The sequence below is a fragment of the Podarcis pityusensis genome, assembly GCF_964106645.2.
Source record: "Podarcis pityusensis genome assembly, chromosome: 12".
Taxonomy (NCBI): Eukaryota; Metazoa; Chordata; class Lepidosauria; order Squamata; family Lacertidae; genus Podarcis; species Podarcis pityusensis.
Genome location: NC_138037.1, coordinates 59,352,277 through 59,369,047, shown reverse-complemented (window position 1 = coordinate 59,369,047; position 16,771 = coordinate 59,352,277). Strand labels below are relative to the sequence as shown.

At 42.4% G+C, this 16,771-nt stretch overlaps 1 protein-coding gene across 2 annotated transcripts in view; it reads left to right on the top strand.

The window, feature by feature from the left end:
- ADCY1 (adenylate cyclase 1) overlaps window positions 1-16,549 on the top strand; it is a 234,389-nt gene extending 217,840 nt beyond the window's left edge. The window contains exons 18-20 of one of the 2 annotated variants that reach the window (XM_080975772.1): window positions 1,392-1,506; window positions 11,124-11,248; window positions 12,905-16,549. In XM_080975772.1, coding sequence (XP_080831898.1) covers window positions 1,392-1,506; window positions 11,124-11,248; window positions 12,905-13,243 — 579 coding nt within the window. In that variant the 3' untranslated portion in view covers window positions 13,244-16,549. Of the gene's footprint in view, window positions 1-1,391; window positions 1,507-11,123; window positions 11,249-12,904 lie in introns of those variants that run through there. The other variant, XR_013978367.1, reaches the window with a different exon arrangement.
- The last annotated feature ends 222 nt before the right edge of the window (window positions 16,550-16,771 follow it).

Sequence of the window (16,771 nt, the reverse complement as noted above, 5' to 3'; positions counted from 1 at the left end):
CTACCGCTCTTAACCACTACACCACACTGTCCTGAACTATTTGATACCTTTCCCAGTACATATCCTCAAAATCCTTCCCTTTGTTCCCTTTGAGGATTTGGGGGTTCTGAATGAATGGTGTATTTTTTCAGTGGTACCACTAATATTGGAAACCCATGAACTCCTTGAGAGTAATAATATCATTAAATGGTGAAAATAAACACAACTCCACAAATGTAACACCTAACAAGCTGTTAGGCTCCATTTGGAATGCATCTCACTTAATCTTATGATTGCGGGGTATCATTAATAGATATCCTCACAAGAGGATCTAGCCATGAGGCCTGTGTACTCTCTGCAGTGCGGGGAGGGGGGGGGGAATCCAGCCTCATTTGGCATGTGAGGCCATTTCCCCAGAACCATGCCCTGATATGTGGCATACAGTGGCATGTTCATTCTGAGGTGCATTTCCAAGCATGTTGCGATAGAAACTATTTGGAAATGCAGTTCAAAAGCAATGTCTCTCAGTGCCCATCAGCATTTTGAAGTGCATTTCCATGCAGTTTCTATTGCAACTGTGTGGATGTGCATTTCCAAGGTGTTGTCTCTCACTTCCCATCAGATGCTGAGGAAGAGCCTTCAATGTGCATTTCCAAGCAGTTTCTGCTGTAAATGCCCTTCAAAGTGTTTGAACAGACGCCTCTAGGAAGCCCAGAAACAAAGTATGTTAGCAATAATCTTCTCCTGCTGTTGCCTTCTCCATTTTATGTATTTCATAAAATGTATACACAGTTTGGTTATTAAAAAAACCCAACCCACTCTACAAAAAGGATAAAACAACAAAATTAATCAATAAGAGCAACCATAATTTAAGATCTTCAAAAAGCTGAAATAACAATAAGCTGAAACAATAAACTGATCTCAGTAGGCAGGGAGTTCCAAGGTGCCGGGGTCACCAGACTGAAGGGGTATTATGGGGCACCTGCAGCAGCACTGATTCCTCCAGTCAAAGCGGTTGAGTGGGCCCCTGGGGGGGGAGGCAGTCTAGCTGTTGGTAGACCAGTCTTCTCTGTGTGGGGCAGACAGGGTGTGTCTCATTCCTCCTTAAAGCCCTCTGGGCCCATGGCCACCAGCCTTATCCACAGTGGGGCAGGTCTTGTGGAACAGCTGCCCTCAGGAAGGGGTTCTAAAGCCATCTGGAGGTCTCAGAGAAAATGTTGTTAAGACAGACTCTTTGTATGATTTTTCTAAAATAATAACATGCTTCTTGTTTATTTGTTTGTTTGTTTTAAAATGTGCTTTTAACTTAATAGCTTATTGTGTTTGAAGCCACTTGATTTCACTTCAGAGAAAGACAGGGAAAGCACATGAAGAAATAAATAATGCCTAACCTTTTTTAAAAAAAAATCTAGGCAAAGAAATCAATTTATTCCCATCTCAGTACCCTGGCTGATTTTGCAATAGAAATGTTTGATGTTCTTGATGAAATCAACTATCAGTCTTACAATGACTTCGTTCTTCGGGTTGGTAAGTCATACTTTTCAGGAATTAGGGGTTGACTGGTTGGTTTTGTAGCATGCCCTCGATGATGTATTAGTGGTGAATTTATACTGGACCATCCACACTCACTGTTGCTGTATTTGTTGTTCTGCAATGCTTCCCCTCTTTTTGAGCATTATTGCTATCTGAAGGGGCATTCTTGCACTTTAGCACAGCAAAAGCAGGACAAAAAATAATTGTGGTATGAAAAGTGACAGGACATAAATGTACTTCTGACAAAGCAGTATAGCCACCCTGAAACTTTTACAGGAGCAAATGGTATTGAAAGAGTGATTTAATATTAATCATAATGAATGCGCAATAAAAAATGATGTCTGGAGGGGCCCTAATTCTATATGGCTGCTGTTGCCGGGGCTGATGCCAGAATTCATGGCAGATTTGTACAAACAGAAGAACTTCTGAAATAATATTGAAGTGTTATAGCAGCATGATCTAAACTGTGTTCTTCTGCGTGTCTAAACACCTGGGAAACACCTGGGAAACAATTCTACACAGCTTTGGCTGTGAATGAGTTTATAAATCTGTAAAATAAACAAGCTACTGATAATTTAATTGGAAACAAGGAAGGGAAAATTAGAAGAAAATCACTTCTCAGAACAGGAATTTCAGACTTACCGTATTTTTTATTATTATTATTTTTTAAATGATATTTATTAAAGTTTCCATAAAAGATTAAACATAAAACATAAAAAAGAAATACACAATTCAAAAAATACACAATACATAATCCAAAAAAGAAAAAAAGAACAAAAAACAAAAGACAAAAAAAAACAGTTAAAAACAATATCACCTTTTCATCTCCATTTTTAAATTTACTTATTTTCTGTACCTCCTCATACCTCCCTCTTTTGTATTCCAGTTCAAATTGTTTGTCCAGCAATTTCTTTCCCTCTTTTTTAATCCCAATCTTTAGTCTTAATATAACATTAAAATTTTACCTCTTAAAAACCAAATTTCCATTTCCTTAAACTTTTTTAATCCTAATCCTTAATCTTTATCTATAACTTTAAATCCTGTACAGCTGGAAGCCGCTTATTTTCAATCCAACATCACTCTAGCATTCTTTAATTTTGCAATGTTTCTGCAGATAGTCTTTGAATTTCTTCCAATCTTCCTCCACCGACTCTTCTCCCTGGTCACGGATTCTGCCAGTCATTTCCGCCAATTCCATATAGTCCATCAGTTTCATCTGCCATTCCTCCAGTGTGGGAAGCTCTTGTGTCTTCCAATACTTTGCGATGAGTATTCTTGCTGCTGTTGTTGCGTACATAAAGAAAGTTCTATCCTTTTTTAACACTATTTGGCCGACTATGCCCAGGAGAAAGGCCTCTGGTTTCTTGGGAAAGGTATATTTGAATACCTTTTTTAACTCATTATATATCATTTCCCAGAAAGCCTTAATCTTTGGGCACGTCCACCAAAAGTGAAAAAATGTACCTTCAGTTTCTTTACATTTCCAACATTTATTATTGGGCAAATGATAGATTTTTGCAACCTTGACTGGAGTTATGTACCACCTGTATATCATTTTCATAATATTCTCTCTTAGGGCATTACATGCCGTAAATTTCATACCTGTGGTCCATAACTGTTCCCAGTCAGCGAACATAATGTTGTGTCCAACATCTTGTGCCCATTTAATCATAGCCGATTTTACCGTTTCATCCTGAGTGTTCCATTTCAGCAGCAAGTTATACATTCTTGACAAATTCTTAGTTTTGGGTTCTAACAGTTCAGTTTCTAATTTTGATTTTTCCACCTGGAAGCCAATTTTCTTGTCCAATTTAAATGCCTCCATTATCTGAAAATAATGAAGCCAGTCTCGCACTTTGTTTTTTAGTTTTTCAAAACTCTGCAATTTCAGTCTATCTCCATCTTGTTCCAGAATTTCCCAATATTTTGGCCATTTGACCTCCATATTGAGCTTTTTCAAGGCTTTCGCTTCCATTGGTGACAGCCACCTTGGGGTTTTGTTTTCTAATAAATCCTTGTATCTTATCCATACATTAAACAACGCTTTCCTGACAATGTGGTTTTTAAATGCTTTATGTGCTTTGACCTTATCATACCATAGATATCCATGCCATCCAAATACATTGTTAAAACCTTCTAGGTCCAAAATGTCAGTGTTTTCAAGAAGCAGCCATTCTTTCAACCAGCAAAAAGCTGCTGATTCATAGTAAAGTTTGAGGTCTGGCAGGGCAAATCCACCTCTTTCCTTTGCATCTGTTAGTATTTTAAATTTTATTCTGGGCTTCTTGCCCTGCCAGACGAATCTAGAAATATCTATCTGCCATCTCTTGAAGCAGTCCATTTTGTCCACAATTCGCAATGTTTGAAACAAAAACAACATTCTAGGCAATACATTCATTTTTATCGCAGCAATACGGCCCAGCAGTGAAAGCTTCAAATTTGACCAAATTTCTAAATCTTTTTTCACTTCAGCCCAGCATTTTTCATAGTTGTCTTTAAATAAATTCCCATTTTTTTGCTGTCATGTTAATCCCCAGGTATTTCACTTTCTTAACCACTGTTAAGCCTGTCTCATTCTGAAACTTCTCTCTCTCAATCGGTGTTAAATTTTTCTCTAAAACCTTAGTTTTTAACTTGTTCAATTTAAATCCTGCCACTTGACCAAATTCTTGAATCAGTTCTAAAACCCTTTTAGTACTAGATTCTGGCTCCTGTAACGTCAATACTAAGTCATCTGCAAATGCTCTCAATTTGTACTGTTTAGCTCCGACCTGTATACCTTTAACCAACCGGTCCCTTCTAATCATATTCAACAAAACCTCCAGGACCAAAATAAAAAGAAGTGGGGAAATTGGGTAACCTTGTCGTGTCCCTTTTTCAATTTTAAGTTCTTTCGTCACCACATTATTTACAATTAATTTAGCCTTTTGTTCTGAATAAATTGCACTTATACCGTTCTCAAAGCCTTGACCTACCCCCATACCCTGTAGATTCTTCTTCATAAAGTTCCAAGAAATGTTGTCAAAGGCTTTTTCCGCGTCCACAAATATCAAAACTGCTTTAGTGTTTATATTCACTTCTAGTTTTTCCAGAATATCAATTATATTCCTCAGATTGTCCGACAGATGTCTTCCTGGGAGAAAGCCCGCTTGATCTTTATGAATCTCTTCCATCAACACTTTTTTAAATCTCTTGGCCAAAATGTCAGCAAAAATTTTGTAATCCACATTAAGTAATGATATAGGGCGGTAGTTCTTAAGCTGTGTCTTTTCAGTCTCTGTTTTCGGTACAAGTGTAATATATGCTTCTTTCCACGACTCTGGTGCTCTTTTCCCCTCCATTATTTTATTACAGACCTCTTTCAAAGGTTGTATTAACCATTCTTTCAAGGATCTATAGTATCTAGAAGTCAAACCATCTGGTCCTGGAGATTTACCCAATTGCATATTTTGAATGGCACCTTCTATTTCCTGTTCAGTTATTTTATAGTTCAAAATTAGTTTATTTTCTTGAGATTTTTTTGTAATCCATTTGTTTTCAAAAATTGATCTAAGTCTGTTTCTTTCAATGGCCCTTGGGTATATAATCATTTAAAGTACCTCTGGAAACAATTTCTAATTTCTGCAGGGTTCTGTATATTTCTTCCTTCCACTTCTATGTTCGTGATTGTATTTAGTTTTTGTCTCTTTTTCATTTGCCATGCCAACAATTTACCACATTTGTTGGCCGACTCAAATGTCTTTTGTCTCATTTGTTTAATTTTCCATTCTATTTCCTGATTCATCATTTTCATATATTGTACTTGATATAACTTTAACTCTCTCAGAATCTCTTGAGATTTTGGGTTTACTCTCAGTCTTTTTTCACTTTCCTTTATTTTGTCCAATATCTTATCCTTCTTCTCATTTTGAGTTCTTTTCTTTACTGCGTTCTGTTGTATTAAGAACCCTCTCATAACCGCTTTCCTTGCGTCCCAGATTACTCTTTTCTCCACGTTAGTGCTCAAATTTATCTCAAAATAGTCTCTCAAGGTTTTTTGGGCCTTCTTAAGTACTTCTTCATCTCTAAATAAGGTGTCATTCATCTTCCATCTAAAGGAGCCAGTTGGTGTTACTCTCATTTCCATCTTGACAGCATTGTGATCGGAACAAGTTTTCGGGCAGATTTCCACCTTTCTTGTCTTTGGTGCCATTCCTCTAGTTATCCAAATTTGGTCAATTCTTGTCAATGTCATTTTGGCTTCAGAAAAGAAAGTTCCCTCTTTAGCCATGGGGTTTCTTATTCTCCAAATATCAACTAAGTCCAAGTTGTCTGTCATATCAAAAAAGGTTTTCGGTAGTCTACCATCCTTAGTGACTACCTGTCTTTGTGCCTTGTCCATATATGTAGATACCACTCCATTCATATCTCCCATCAAAATCATGTTGTAATCCATATGGTCCATCAGGGTCTCGTGCAACTTCTTAAAAAATTCAGATTTCCCATCATTTGGTGCATAGATTCCTACTATCAAAAATTTTTCTCTTTGTGTTTGAATTTCAATTGCCACAAATCTTCCTTGGTCATCTTTAAAAACAAATTTCGGTGATAGTCTGTCCTTTGCATAAATCACAACCCCTCTTTTTTTAACTTTGTCCGATGAAATAAACTCCTGACCAAGTCTTTTATTTATCAACAATTTCCTGTGTAATCTTGTTATATGTGTTTCTTGTAAACAAATTAAGTCCAATTGTTCCTTTTTTAGTAGATGAAACACTGATTTCCTTTTCTGAGGGGAATTCAAACCACGACAGTTCCAGGTTAATAGTTGCAGGGCCATGATGTAATTATTTTGGTTCCCCTCCAACGGCACCTAGTGCCTGTTCCTCTTCCGTCAGTGGTATCACTTTTTTCAGAAGGTCCTTTAGTTCCAGAGATAGTCCTGGTATTTCTAAAGCTTCTCTTGCAGTTGTTCTTAACTCTCCTGTGACTTTCTTTTGTAGGTCTTCTCCGTGGTCTCTCCAAAATTTGTCTTTGTCGTCTTCCGATCTTATTTTCCTCTTCTTTCCTTTGTAGCTAAAAGATAGGCCTTGAGGAAATTCCCACCTGAAATTAATCCTATTACTTTTCAACAAAGTAACCAGATCTTTATAGTTAGATCTGAGATCCAGAAGGTGTTTCGGAATGTCCTTAAATATCTCCACTCTTGTCTGGTGTATTTCCAGTGTCTTCTGGAAATGCAAACCCAAGATCTTGTCCCTCTCTTCTTTTGTTCGAAGAGTGATCAAACAGTCTCTCACCTTCTTTTCTCCTCTTTTTCCAAGTCTAAAAGTCTAAAAATTCCTGCGTAAGAAATTCAGCTAAATTGTCCTTCTCCACTTCAGGTACCGCTCTGACCCTTAAATTCACTTGTTTTTCTTTCAACTCAATCATAGACAGGGTTAACTTATGATCTTCCAATTGTTTATGTAACGGTGGTATCTTCTCTTGAACCTCTTTAACCTCTGTAACAGACGCTGTAGCAATTTCTTTAGCCTCTTCGGCAATCTGACGTGTTGAGGCCGATTCCTCTAATAATTTCTGAATAGTCTCTGTATTAGTATTTACTTTCTGGCCCAAATTATTTAGACTTGCTGTATTTTGGTTAATACTTGTTGTATTTTGATTAATACTTGTTGTGTTTTGATCAATCTTGTCTGATGCCTCTGCTACTTGTTTGCTTATTCTGTCCAAAGATTCATTAATTTTAGCCAAAACCTGAGCAAAGGCGTCATCACTTGCCATACCTTTAGTTTTGGGTTGTGCCGATGGGGCTGCTATTGGAACCCCAGAGGGGCCAGAGGTCGAAGCTCTTCTTTGCAATCCACCGTCTGTTCGCAATACTCTGCCTGACCTTGTTGCTTGTAACGACTCTAGTTTCTCTTTCCCATCTGCCATACCCCTTTAGATAAAACTCAAGGTCAGTCACACAGTTAAGTTCAGAATTGTTTTGAAGTGGAAAGTTCCAAAAGGACCGTGTGGGAAAATCCTCAGGCCAGCTGCAATTGCAGTTGTAGCTAGTTGTAACAAATCCAAATTCCACTAGGGGGACACTGTAACAGTCATAAAGTTCTTAAATGCTTTACTTCTTCTTTAAGTCCCCCCAATTTATCAGAAAGATAACAATCTATCTTAAACAGTTACTTTAAGACCAGGAGATATCTATCCACAATATTGTATCCAAATTGTGTTTCCAGTGCAGGACTAGCTGTCAAAATATATTCAAAGACAATACCTTTTCTCCAACTTTCAATTGTCTCTGGGAATCCGTTCCCAAGGGATTGAGCGATGGTTTTTATCTTCTTTTTCTCACCTCTTCTTAAAGAAATAACATTCAAAGTTTCCCCCCCTCTTCCCTCAAGTTGAGGGGGCACCAAACGTGCCCACTGAGTCCCAAGTTCACAGGCTTCCCCCGCCTGTGATTTCAAGGGTCCCCCGCTACGCCGAAGCGGGATCCGACCCTGTTTTCCGTAGAGCGATTCCCTCCGATCCGAGGGAATCCGCCATTAACCGATGGCGCCACCTCCGGAAGTCCCAGACTTACCGTATTTTTCGCCCTATAGGACGCACTTTTTCTCCTCCAAAAATGAAGGGGAAATGTGTGTGCGTCCTATGGGGCGAATGCAGGCTTTCGCTGAAGCCTGGTCGGTGTGCACGACCCCTCTCGCTCTCCAGGCTTCAGCGAAAGCCTTGGGAGCCCGGCGGGAGTTCCCACGGAAGGCGCCCACTCCATCTCCGGCAGGGACGCGGCGCGCGGGGAGCCTCCACCTGGGCGGGAGACGAGGCAATGCCAGGGCGTCCGGCCGAGCTCCGCAGCGCCTGCAGCTGCACTTGCTGCTGCTTCTGGAAAGGCGAGCTGCTCCTGACGCGGGGAGAACCAGGGACATGCAGCCGATACCCCTCCGGCCCCGGCCAGGTGAGCTGGCGGGCAGGTTGGGCGGCCAAGCGGGGTTGGTTGGGGGAGCAGGCGGGCGCGCAGGCGGGGTCACGGAGCCACCCAACGGGAGAGCCGAGCGCAGCCCCTGCAGGAGGACAGTGGGGCGCCGCCCATGTTGAGCCCTGCCGCGCTGGAGGACGCACTCCTCGGCTGCCCACCCACCTTGGGGCTGCCTGGTGTTGTGCGTCTGGCTGCCCCTCTTTCCTTGGAAGCGGTGCAGGCTGCGAGGGAAGGGGGGATCCCAGATCTCTGCCCAGTACAGCGGGCCTGAGTCCCGGACGCAGCTGAGCTGGGGTGGGCGGCGGGAGGCACCGGGGAGAGAAGCCGGAGAGGCTCGGGAGGGATCTCCCAACTTATTTTCGGAGCGCTGCAGAGGGAGGGGGACTTGCGCGCTTAAGGCGGCAAAGAGCCGCTTGCAAAACAACCGCTGATATTTTGGCACTTCGCATTAGCAGAGGGGGTGGCAAGGGGAAGCATCTGCCCAAGGAGCGGCGGGAGGGGAGGCATTGCTTGTTCTTGTTTCATTACCCTTCCGGATTTGCCTGCTTCTGGTGGCGCTTTGGGGCTGATCACTGCACGCCTGCTTATCACTTGTGGACTTGTTGCTTGGAGACGCCTAGCTCCAGCTGTGCTAACTTTCTCCGCTGAAGTGCAGTGCGCCTGAGTCAGCTTCGGAGCAGACGAAGAGTTCTGCTTGCCGCCTGTGACTCGCCCGGATGGCTCATTCACGGGCAAGTCACTGCAAAAAAAACGGGGATATGCCTTCTTAGCCCCGCCGGAGTACTTTTTAAAAGGCAGTGAGCCTTAAGGCTAGAGAGGTAAAGGAAGCAACACTCCAAGTGAACGACTGCAGACTTCTTTGCCTTTGCAAATGCATCATTTGTCAGACTTCTGAAATGTCAGTTTATGCATCATTGCTTTGGCTATGGTGCGGACTCCTCCCAAAGTTTTTATAAATAACACAAAACAATTTAAAGTGCTTGGTTGTCAGGGTGCTGCCTCATTTTCAGGGACTGTCTCTTAATTCTGGACATCACTGCCCCATAAGGAGCACAATCCCATATTCATAACTGCTAGGCACTGTAGAGACTTCTTAGGATGGAAACCTTATCAGTGCTGGTTGTGTATAAACTTTCTGAGCAGTCAATTATTTGTAGCAAAGCTGTGCTTTGTGGTTGCTTTTTTTAAAAGGGGGTTAAACTTAAGACTCTGTAAAAGGAAGGTTTTACCTGTGGGTTCTGAGATCTTTTTTCTGAGAATTTTTTTTCTTTATTTCCCCCCCAAAAAACTAGGTGCGCCCTATGGGCCAGTGCGTCCTATAGGGCGAAAAATACGGTAGTCACATGGCTGGGACAAGGATCCCGAGATAGGGAGAAGCTCGCAAGCAGCAAAGAAAGGGGCATCCACTTGGAGACATCTTAAAAACATTAAGCAGTTCAGAACTGATTTTCAATAAACAAATTCCCTAGATGGTCTCTTATTAAATGCTTTGAAGACCTGGCTTTTTAAGATATTAGGTTCTCATTAAAGAAGCACCTGACTTGAATCCGGTCTCATGTCATTTCCCTACCTCTGCTGCAGCCACTACCTTCTGTTAGTCACATGACAATGCCATTCACAAAGGGATCCCCAGTGCAGCAAAGACAGTTGCTAGATGGGGCAGAAGCCGTGGTCTGGCCTCCCTCTGCTGCTTATCGGCCAGCAGGGAGAGGGGTGAGGCAGCAGTGAGGTCAGCCTGCCCCCCATGCAGACACACCAGAAGGATCTTCCCAAGTGGGAGAATAGGGGCATTCAATGACTTTTCAAAAGTGTTGGTGGGAAGGGGTTATTGGTCTGCTATGCGGGGGTTGTGTCATGTATTATGTGTTTTGTGTTTCCATTTTGGTTTTTTATGTTATGAACTGCCCTCTGATCTTCAGAAGGGCAGTACACAAATTTATATTATAATAATTATAACAACAACAACAATAAATGTGACATGAATTGTCATTCACAAGTTACAAGAAATGAGATTCTTACAAAGCATCAGGAAGACCTTTCTGATGGTAAGGGCTGTTAAACAGTGGAACAGACTCCCACAAGAGGTGGTGGACTCTCCTCCCTTGGAGGCTTTGAAGCAGAGGTTGAGTGGCCATCTGTCATGGATGCTTCAGTTGAGATTCCTGATTGAAGAGGGTTAGACTAGAGGACTCTCAGGGTCTCTTCCAACTCTACAATGCTATGATTCCACCTTTAGCTATCAAAGTGACAGCTTAATTGTGTGAATAAATGATTTGTGGTACATATCAAAATATGTATAGTAATTTACAGTATCAAATGATGTCTGTGTCTGTCCCAGAATCTATGGCCAAGGTCCTGGAAGGTGTGAAATAATAGCAAAGAAAAATGCCTGTGAGCATGTGCCATTTCATTTACCCTCTCCAGCAAATAAGGTTCTGTCTACTTAGGAGTAAGTAGCTCAGCTTCCAGGCTGATGGTTTATCTTCTAAGAAATCTTGAGCCTTAGCACATCTTATTTTAAAAAAACCAAAACTGCAGGAAAGGGAAGTGTATAAATGAGGAACATTCTGTTTAGCATCTGCTATGCTTTTTAGATATATGAAATAGATATTGGAGCAAACATTAAATAAAGGAATGGCCACTGTTCCCATTTCAGGTATTAACGTGGGCCCTGTAGTGGCTGGGGTCATTGGTGCTAGAAGGCCGCAGTATGATATCTGGGGTAACACTGTAAATGTTGCCAGTAGAATGGATAGTACTGGAGTGCAAGGTAAAATTCAGGTGAGTGTTTTCATCATCCTTCAAAACTACATCAGTCTATATGGAAGACCTAAACAGTGGCTTGCTATTCAAGCTACTTGTGAGGTTCCACCTACTGCATTTGAACGGCTTCCTGCATGTGCCAGATAAATATATCTGTACAGTGGTACCTCGGGTTACATATGCTTCAGGTTACATACGCTTCAGGTTACAGACTCTGCTAACCCAGAAATAATACCTCGGGTTAAGAACTTTGCTTCAGGATGAGAACAGAAATCGCACGACGGCGGCGTAGCAGCAGCAGCGGGAGGCCCCATTAGCTAAAGTGGTTAAGAACAGTTTCAGGTTAAGATCGGACCTCCAGAACGAATTAAGTACGTAGCCAGAGGTACCACTGTACTAGAACAATGGCACCAGCTCTTCTTGAGAGGAAGACAGCTTTGGCCCTAACTGCAAAAATGTCCCCAAGTGCTGGGTTGGAACTAAACAGGCTTCTTTCCACCAGCTGATTGAAGGCAGCAGAATTAAGCCACCTCTTTGCACAGCTCCACCCCCTAATATGCATAGTCCCATCTAGCGTTACATTTCTTGGTTATGCTTTTTTTAATGCATATCAGAGAACAGTGCATTAATAAAAGCAACCATTAGAAACAAAATATATTGTCATGGACAGGTTGGACATGAATTGGACATTGGACAGGTTGGACATGGTGGGAGGAACTGGCTGAAGAACCCCCAAGGGAAGAAGGCTCAGAGCCAGGAGGTTGGTAGTGGGACAACGGTGAGTGGTCAGAGGGAGAAGAGCCTGGGAGGAGGAGGTTGCAGAAGCTGAAGAGGTAACAGGGTTTAGTGAGCGGGAGGAGTCTGTGGCAGAGAGGAGTCCAGACTCAGAGGCAAAAGCTGAAGCAGAAGAGTGGAAGGAGGGAGGCCAAGAGGCAGAGAGGAGTCAGGCTGGTGAAGAGTCTCCCATTCCCTGCTGCAACAAGCTCCCCTTCCCCTTGACTCACAGAACCAGGAGAGGGATGAAATGGGAGGAGCAAAGACTGGCTGCATGCAGGCACGGTCTCTGATTGCTTGCAGGAAGCCCTGGATAGGAGGAGGCTGTGGGGAGGTGGGGGCATTTCATCTCAGCCACTGATTTCATGGAGTAGGACCTACAGGGCATGAGCTACTGTGCTCATTATGCCTGAAACATAGTCAAGTCTGTGAAGATCATGTTTCACTAATAACGAGTTAACTCCAGCTTTGAACTGTGTGATTTACTGACCAGCTTGCTCTGTTATACTACAGCTAGCAGGAGCAGAAAATAATTCTCTATTGCCACCAAAGCAAAGGTGCGAGGGTGTTCTTTCCCCTGTAGGCAGCCGTCTTTCTTTGCCCAAGAATGCCTCTGGGAAAAGCACATCCTCCTGCAGCATCATTAGCCAGGAAGCAGAGTGTCTTGCCATCACTAGGAGCAATAGGAAAGCTTTTTATTCAAAGTAAAAATGATGAGGGAAGCATCTTGGTCACCTTTCATAAAGTAAGTTAAGCCCCCCCCCCCCCACACACACAGAGAGAGAAAATCACCCCAATCTTTGTTGGCCTTCTTCCTACCTCAAAAAAAATCTGGGCCAAAAGGTTCAGTGCTGCGTAGTCTAATATGTCACAAATGATTTTTGCTCCTTTTATTCACAGGTTACAGAAGAAGTCCAGAGGATACTGAGGAGGTGCAGTTATGACTTTGTATGTCGGGGTAAAGTCAGTGTCAAAGGCAAAGGTGAAATGCTGACCTATTTCCTAGAAGGAAAGGCCAATGGAAGCAATTCGCTAACACGGTCATTAAACTTAGAGCGGAAAATGTACCCTTATGGGCGAGCAAACATTCAGACTAAACTGGGCACCAGTTGCCCATCTATGTCCTCATCTCCCAGCCTTTCAGCAAATGCCGTTGCTGGGACACTTCAAGCCCCTTCCACCCACACCAATCTGACGCTGCACTATCTTCCCTCTGTGCCAGCCATAAAAGAGGCATGAGAACCATGAAGATTTTGGCTGGGCCATTGCAGTGATCGCAGAGAGCAGAGGTCACCTGGATTTTCACAAGGAAGCTGAAGACTACTGGATTTGGTGTCAACTAAGATGTCTACAATCCAACCAAAGAGAACCTGGGAACACCGTATATGAATTTGTGGATCAAATAAGGGCTAGCAATTCTGTTAAGAAAAGTCTACTGCTGATTTTCTAAAGAAAAGGAAAATTTTATCAGCAAATCTAAAGGGTAAATGAATTAAGAGAAAAAGTCATGGTGAGACTGGCTGTGTGTGTGTGTGAGAGAGAGAGAGAGAGAGAGAGAGAGAGAGAGAGAGAGAAATTGTCAATTTTTGGCAAATCCTGTCGTTGGTGACTGTCGGTATTCATTCAGAAAACTATAAAAAGCAATGCTGGAAATAATAGTGACACAACACAGTTGAGAGAAAAGGGTGATGTGTGTAGATACATGTATCTAATGCACACATCTATATATATATTTATATATTTCCTATATAAAAATGGGAGAGGTTTATAGTTATAGAAAATTGACATCCTGCAATGGCAAAGAGGAAGAATGCTCTTATAATCATATCCAATGTGGTTGCCTCTAAAATGTCTGTAGCTGATGTTTGAGGGAGGGCGTGTAAGGGCAAATGAGACATATCTGAGGTCTAAGGAAGCAGTGTAGAGTCCCTTCACACAACATTTGGGGGGGGACAAGAAATTTTTGGCAATGTCTTTAATATAGGAAGTAGCAAGTCCTCAGGTAAACAAATGTACAAAACAAATGTACAAAAAACAAAAAAAATGTGTTTTTTCAAGTATTTAACAATGAGTCTTTGATGAGGCTGCAGGTCGATTCACTGGAATCTATTGTAATAAATCAGAATCTAGCTTTGTAAGACTTCATTCTCACTCTAGAGAAGCAGCTGCTGCACTCTTAAGAGGTGGTCTGTGTGATTGGAGCTTCCATGTGATTTCTGGGCTAAGCCTAACTTGCCTCTGGATAAATGCTGCAAAGTGGCAGGCATAGGAATGCCAAGAGAGTATTAAGGTAGGATTCATGCCTTTTCAGCAGGTCAAACAGCTGGCCATTTGTCTGTATAGTCTTTTATTAGAAGCATTTGCCAACATATGCATTCAGGTGATTCAGTTCCACTGAATAGGAGAATTCTGCTCATGAACAGAACTTGTTCCATTCATGAAATGGAACATTTGGATCTCTCCATATTGTTTGATGCCAGAGTTTTGCAGAACTCTGTTTTTGCGCAAGGGTTCTTCTCACCTGCCATCTGGAGATTCTCACTGGCAAACTTAGAGTGGAGACTTCATTTGTTTGTTTTCTAGATCAGATGTTTAACCTGATATTTTCATAGGGTGACTCAATAATGTACCAGCACATCTTTTTGCACAATATTGATTCGGGTGTCTCGAATGGAAGTAATATCTTTTCATAATAACATTGCAAATTTGACCTATTTAGGGAAATGTCAGCCCACAGGGTGGGCTGTGTATGTTTGTGTGTTGCACATGGATGCATACTTTACCCATTTTCTAATCTCATGAGTATTAATTCATGCCATTGTATGCAGCTCACCTGGGAAGCCCTATTAATACGAGTGGGATTTGCACAAGAGCAAATGTTCTCCTTTGTAGCTCACCCCCGTGGTTGGCCCGTTTTGGCACTTGCTCTTCAGTAAGATGGTTGCAGTAGATCAAATACCAGCAGGAAGTGCAAGGTCTGGGAGCCCAGGAACCAGCTTCCCTGCTAAAGTGTGACTAGAGAGTGATTTGGAAACAGCAAGGGGAAGGGGGCTCAACCCTTACCTTTCCCAGTGCCCTTTCTCCTGAGCCAGCTTTCCCTTGCTAGAGTCCGTTTTCCCCAGCGGACAAGCTGGCAAGGAGAATATCCAGAGGTTTGTTGTTTATGTTTCCTCCTCCCCTGAACTGCATTTGTCTTAGTCCCCATCAGCATTACTTACAGGAACTATAGTCTGGTTGGAAACAACTACCACTTTCTTTCCTTACTGTGAGGAAATGCCTCGTGTTGTAGTTTGGCACATCTCAAAACAGCTACATGAAACAACCTTTGGGAAGCTTTCTTAATTGACTTTTAGTGAGTTCTTTCTTGTATGCACAGGAAGTTGGAAGCAACAGTGTGCTAAAACCAGTAGAATTCTATCTAAAGCTGCTAAAAGATGTTGGAGAGCTTGGTGCAATAATTTGGTGTCTCAAAATAGTCTAGGGGCACCACCAAACTGCTCTCTTGCCTGGTTTCCATTCATTTCATTGGAGCTTTTCCAGAAGTTCTTGGTGAATCCACAGCTTGTGCCCACTTTTAGAACAGTCATTTCAGTGTGGTGATCATCTTGTTCATCTTAATTTCAAAATGCATACGTCACTATTGCTAGCACAAACAGGCTTCTGAAGTGGCTTATGATAACAATTGGATAGGATTTATAATCTGCTTTAGGTCAAGAGAAAGACTTACACCTGTTTCATTAAGCTCTAAGACAAGGGGGTAAATCTCTGGTCCCCCAGATGCAGGTGAACTGCAACTGACCGCGTCGCTGGCCATTGACTAGGCTGGCTCAGGAGAGTCCAGCAACATCTGGAAAACTCTATGTTCCACATCCGGGATCTAGGACATGACAACTTTTACCAGGGGGTTAATAGGAACATCTGTTGTCAAATAAAGTCTTAGTTCCATTGAGCCAATATCACACCTCTGACATGATTTAAAACTGTTATATGGTGGATTTGGGGGAGCAAACATTTTCGCTTCAAAAAAGGTTAATTCCCCCCTCCAATGTTTCCTTTTCTCCCCAGTTTGGGGGGAAAAAAAAACCCTTGGGTCAAAAATGGGGGGGGTATGGGGGAAGTGTAGAATTTCGCATTGATAGTGCAGGGGAAGAGGATAGTAAACGATGCCTTATGAGGAACGGCTAAGGGAGCTGGGCATGTTTAGCCTGGAGAAGAGGAGGTTAAGGGGTGATATGATAGCCATGTTCAAATATATAAAAGGATGTCACATAGAGGAGGGAGAAAGGTTGTTTTCTGCTGCTCCAGAGAAGCGGACACGGAGCAATGGATCCAAACTACAAGAAAGAAGATTCCACCTAAACATTAGGAAGAACTTCCTGACAGTAAGAGCTGTTCGACAGTGGAATTGGCTGCCAAGGAGTGTGGTGGAGTCTCCTTCTTTGGAGGTCTTTAAGCAGAGGCTTGACAACCACATGTCAGGAGTGCTCTGATGGTGTTTCCTGCTTAGCAGGGGGTTGGACTCGATGGCCCTTGTGGTCTCTTCCAACTCTATGATTCTATGAAAGCCCTTTTGCAAACAGCTCCCCATGGAACCTCTGAAAACTAGAGGTTTAAAGAGCAGCATGAGGCTCTTTGCAAAAGGGATTTTGAACAAGCCCACACTGGGCATGGGCAGCATGTACCTGGTCCCAGCTGGAGAACTGAGCAGGATGTAACCAGTTAATCACCAGTGGTTAAATCCTGCTGCTTTGACTACATGTATCAGTT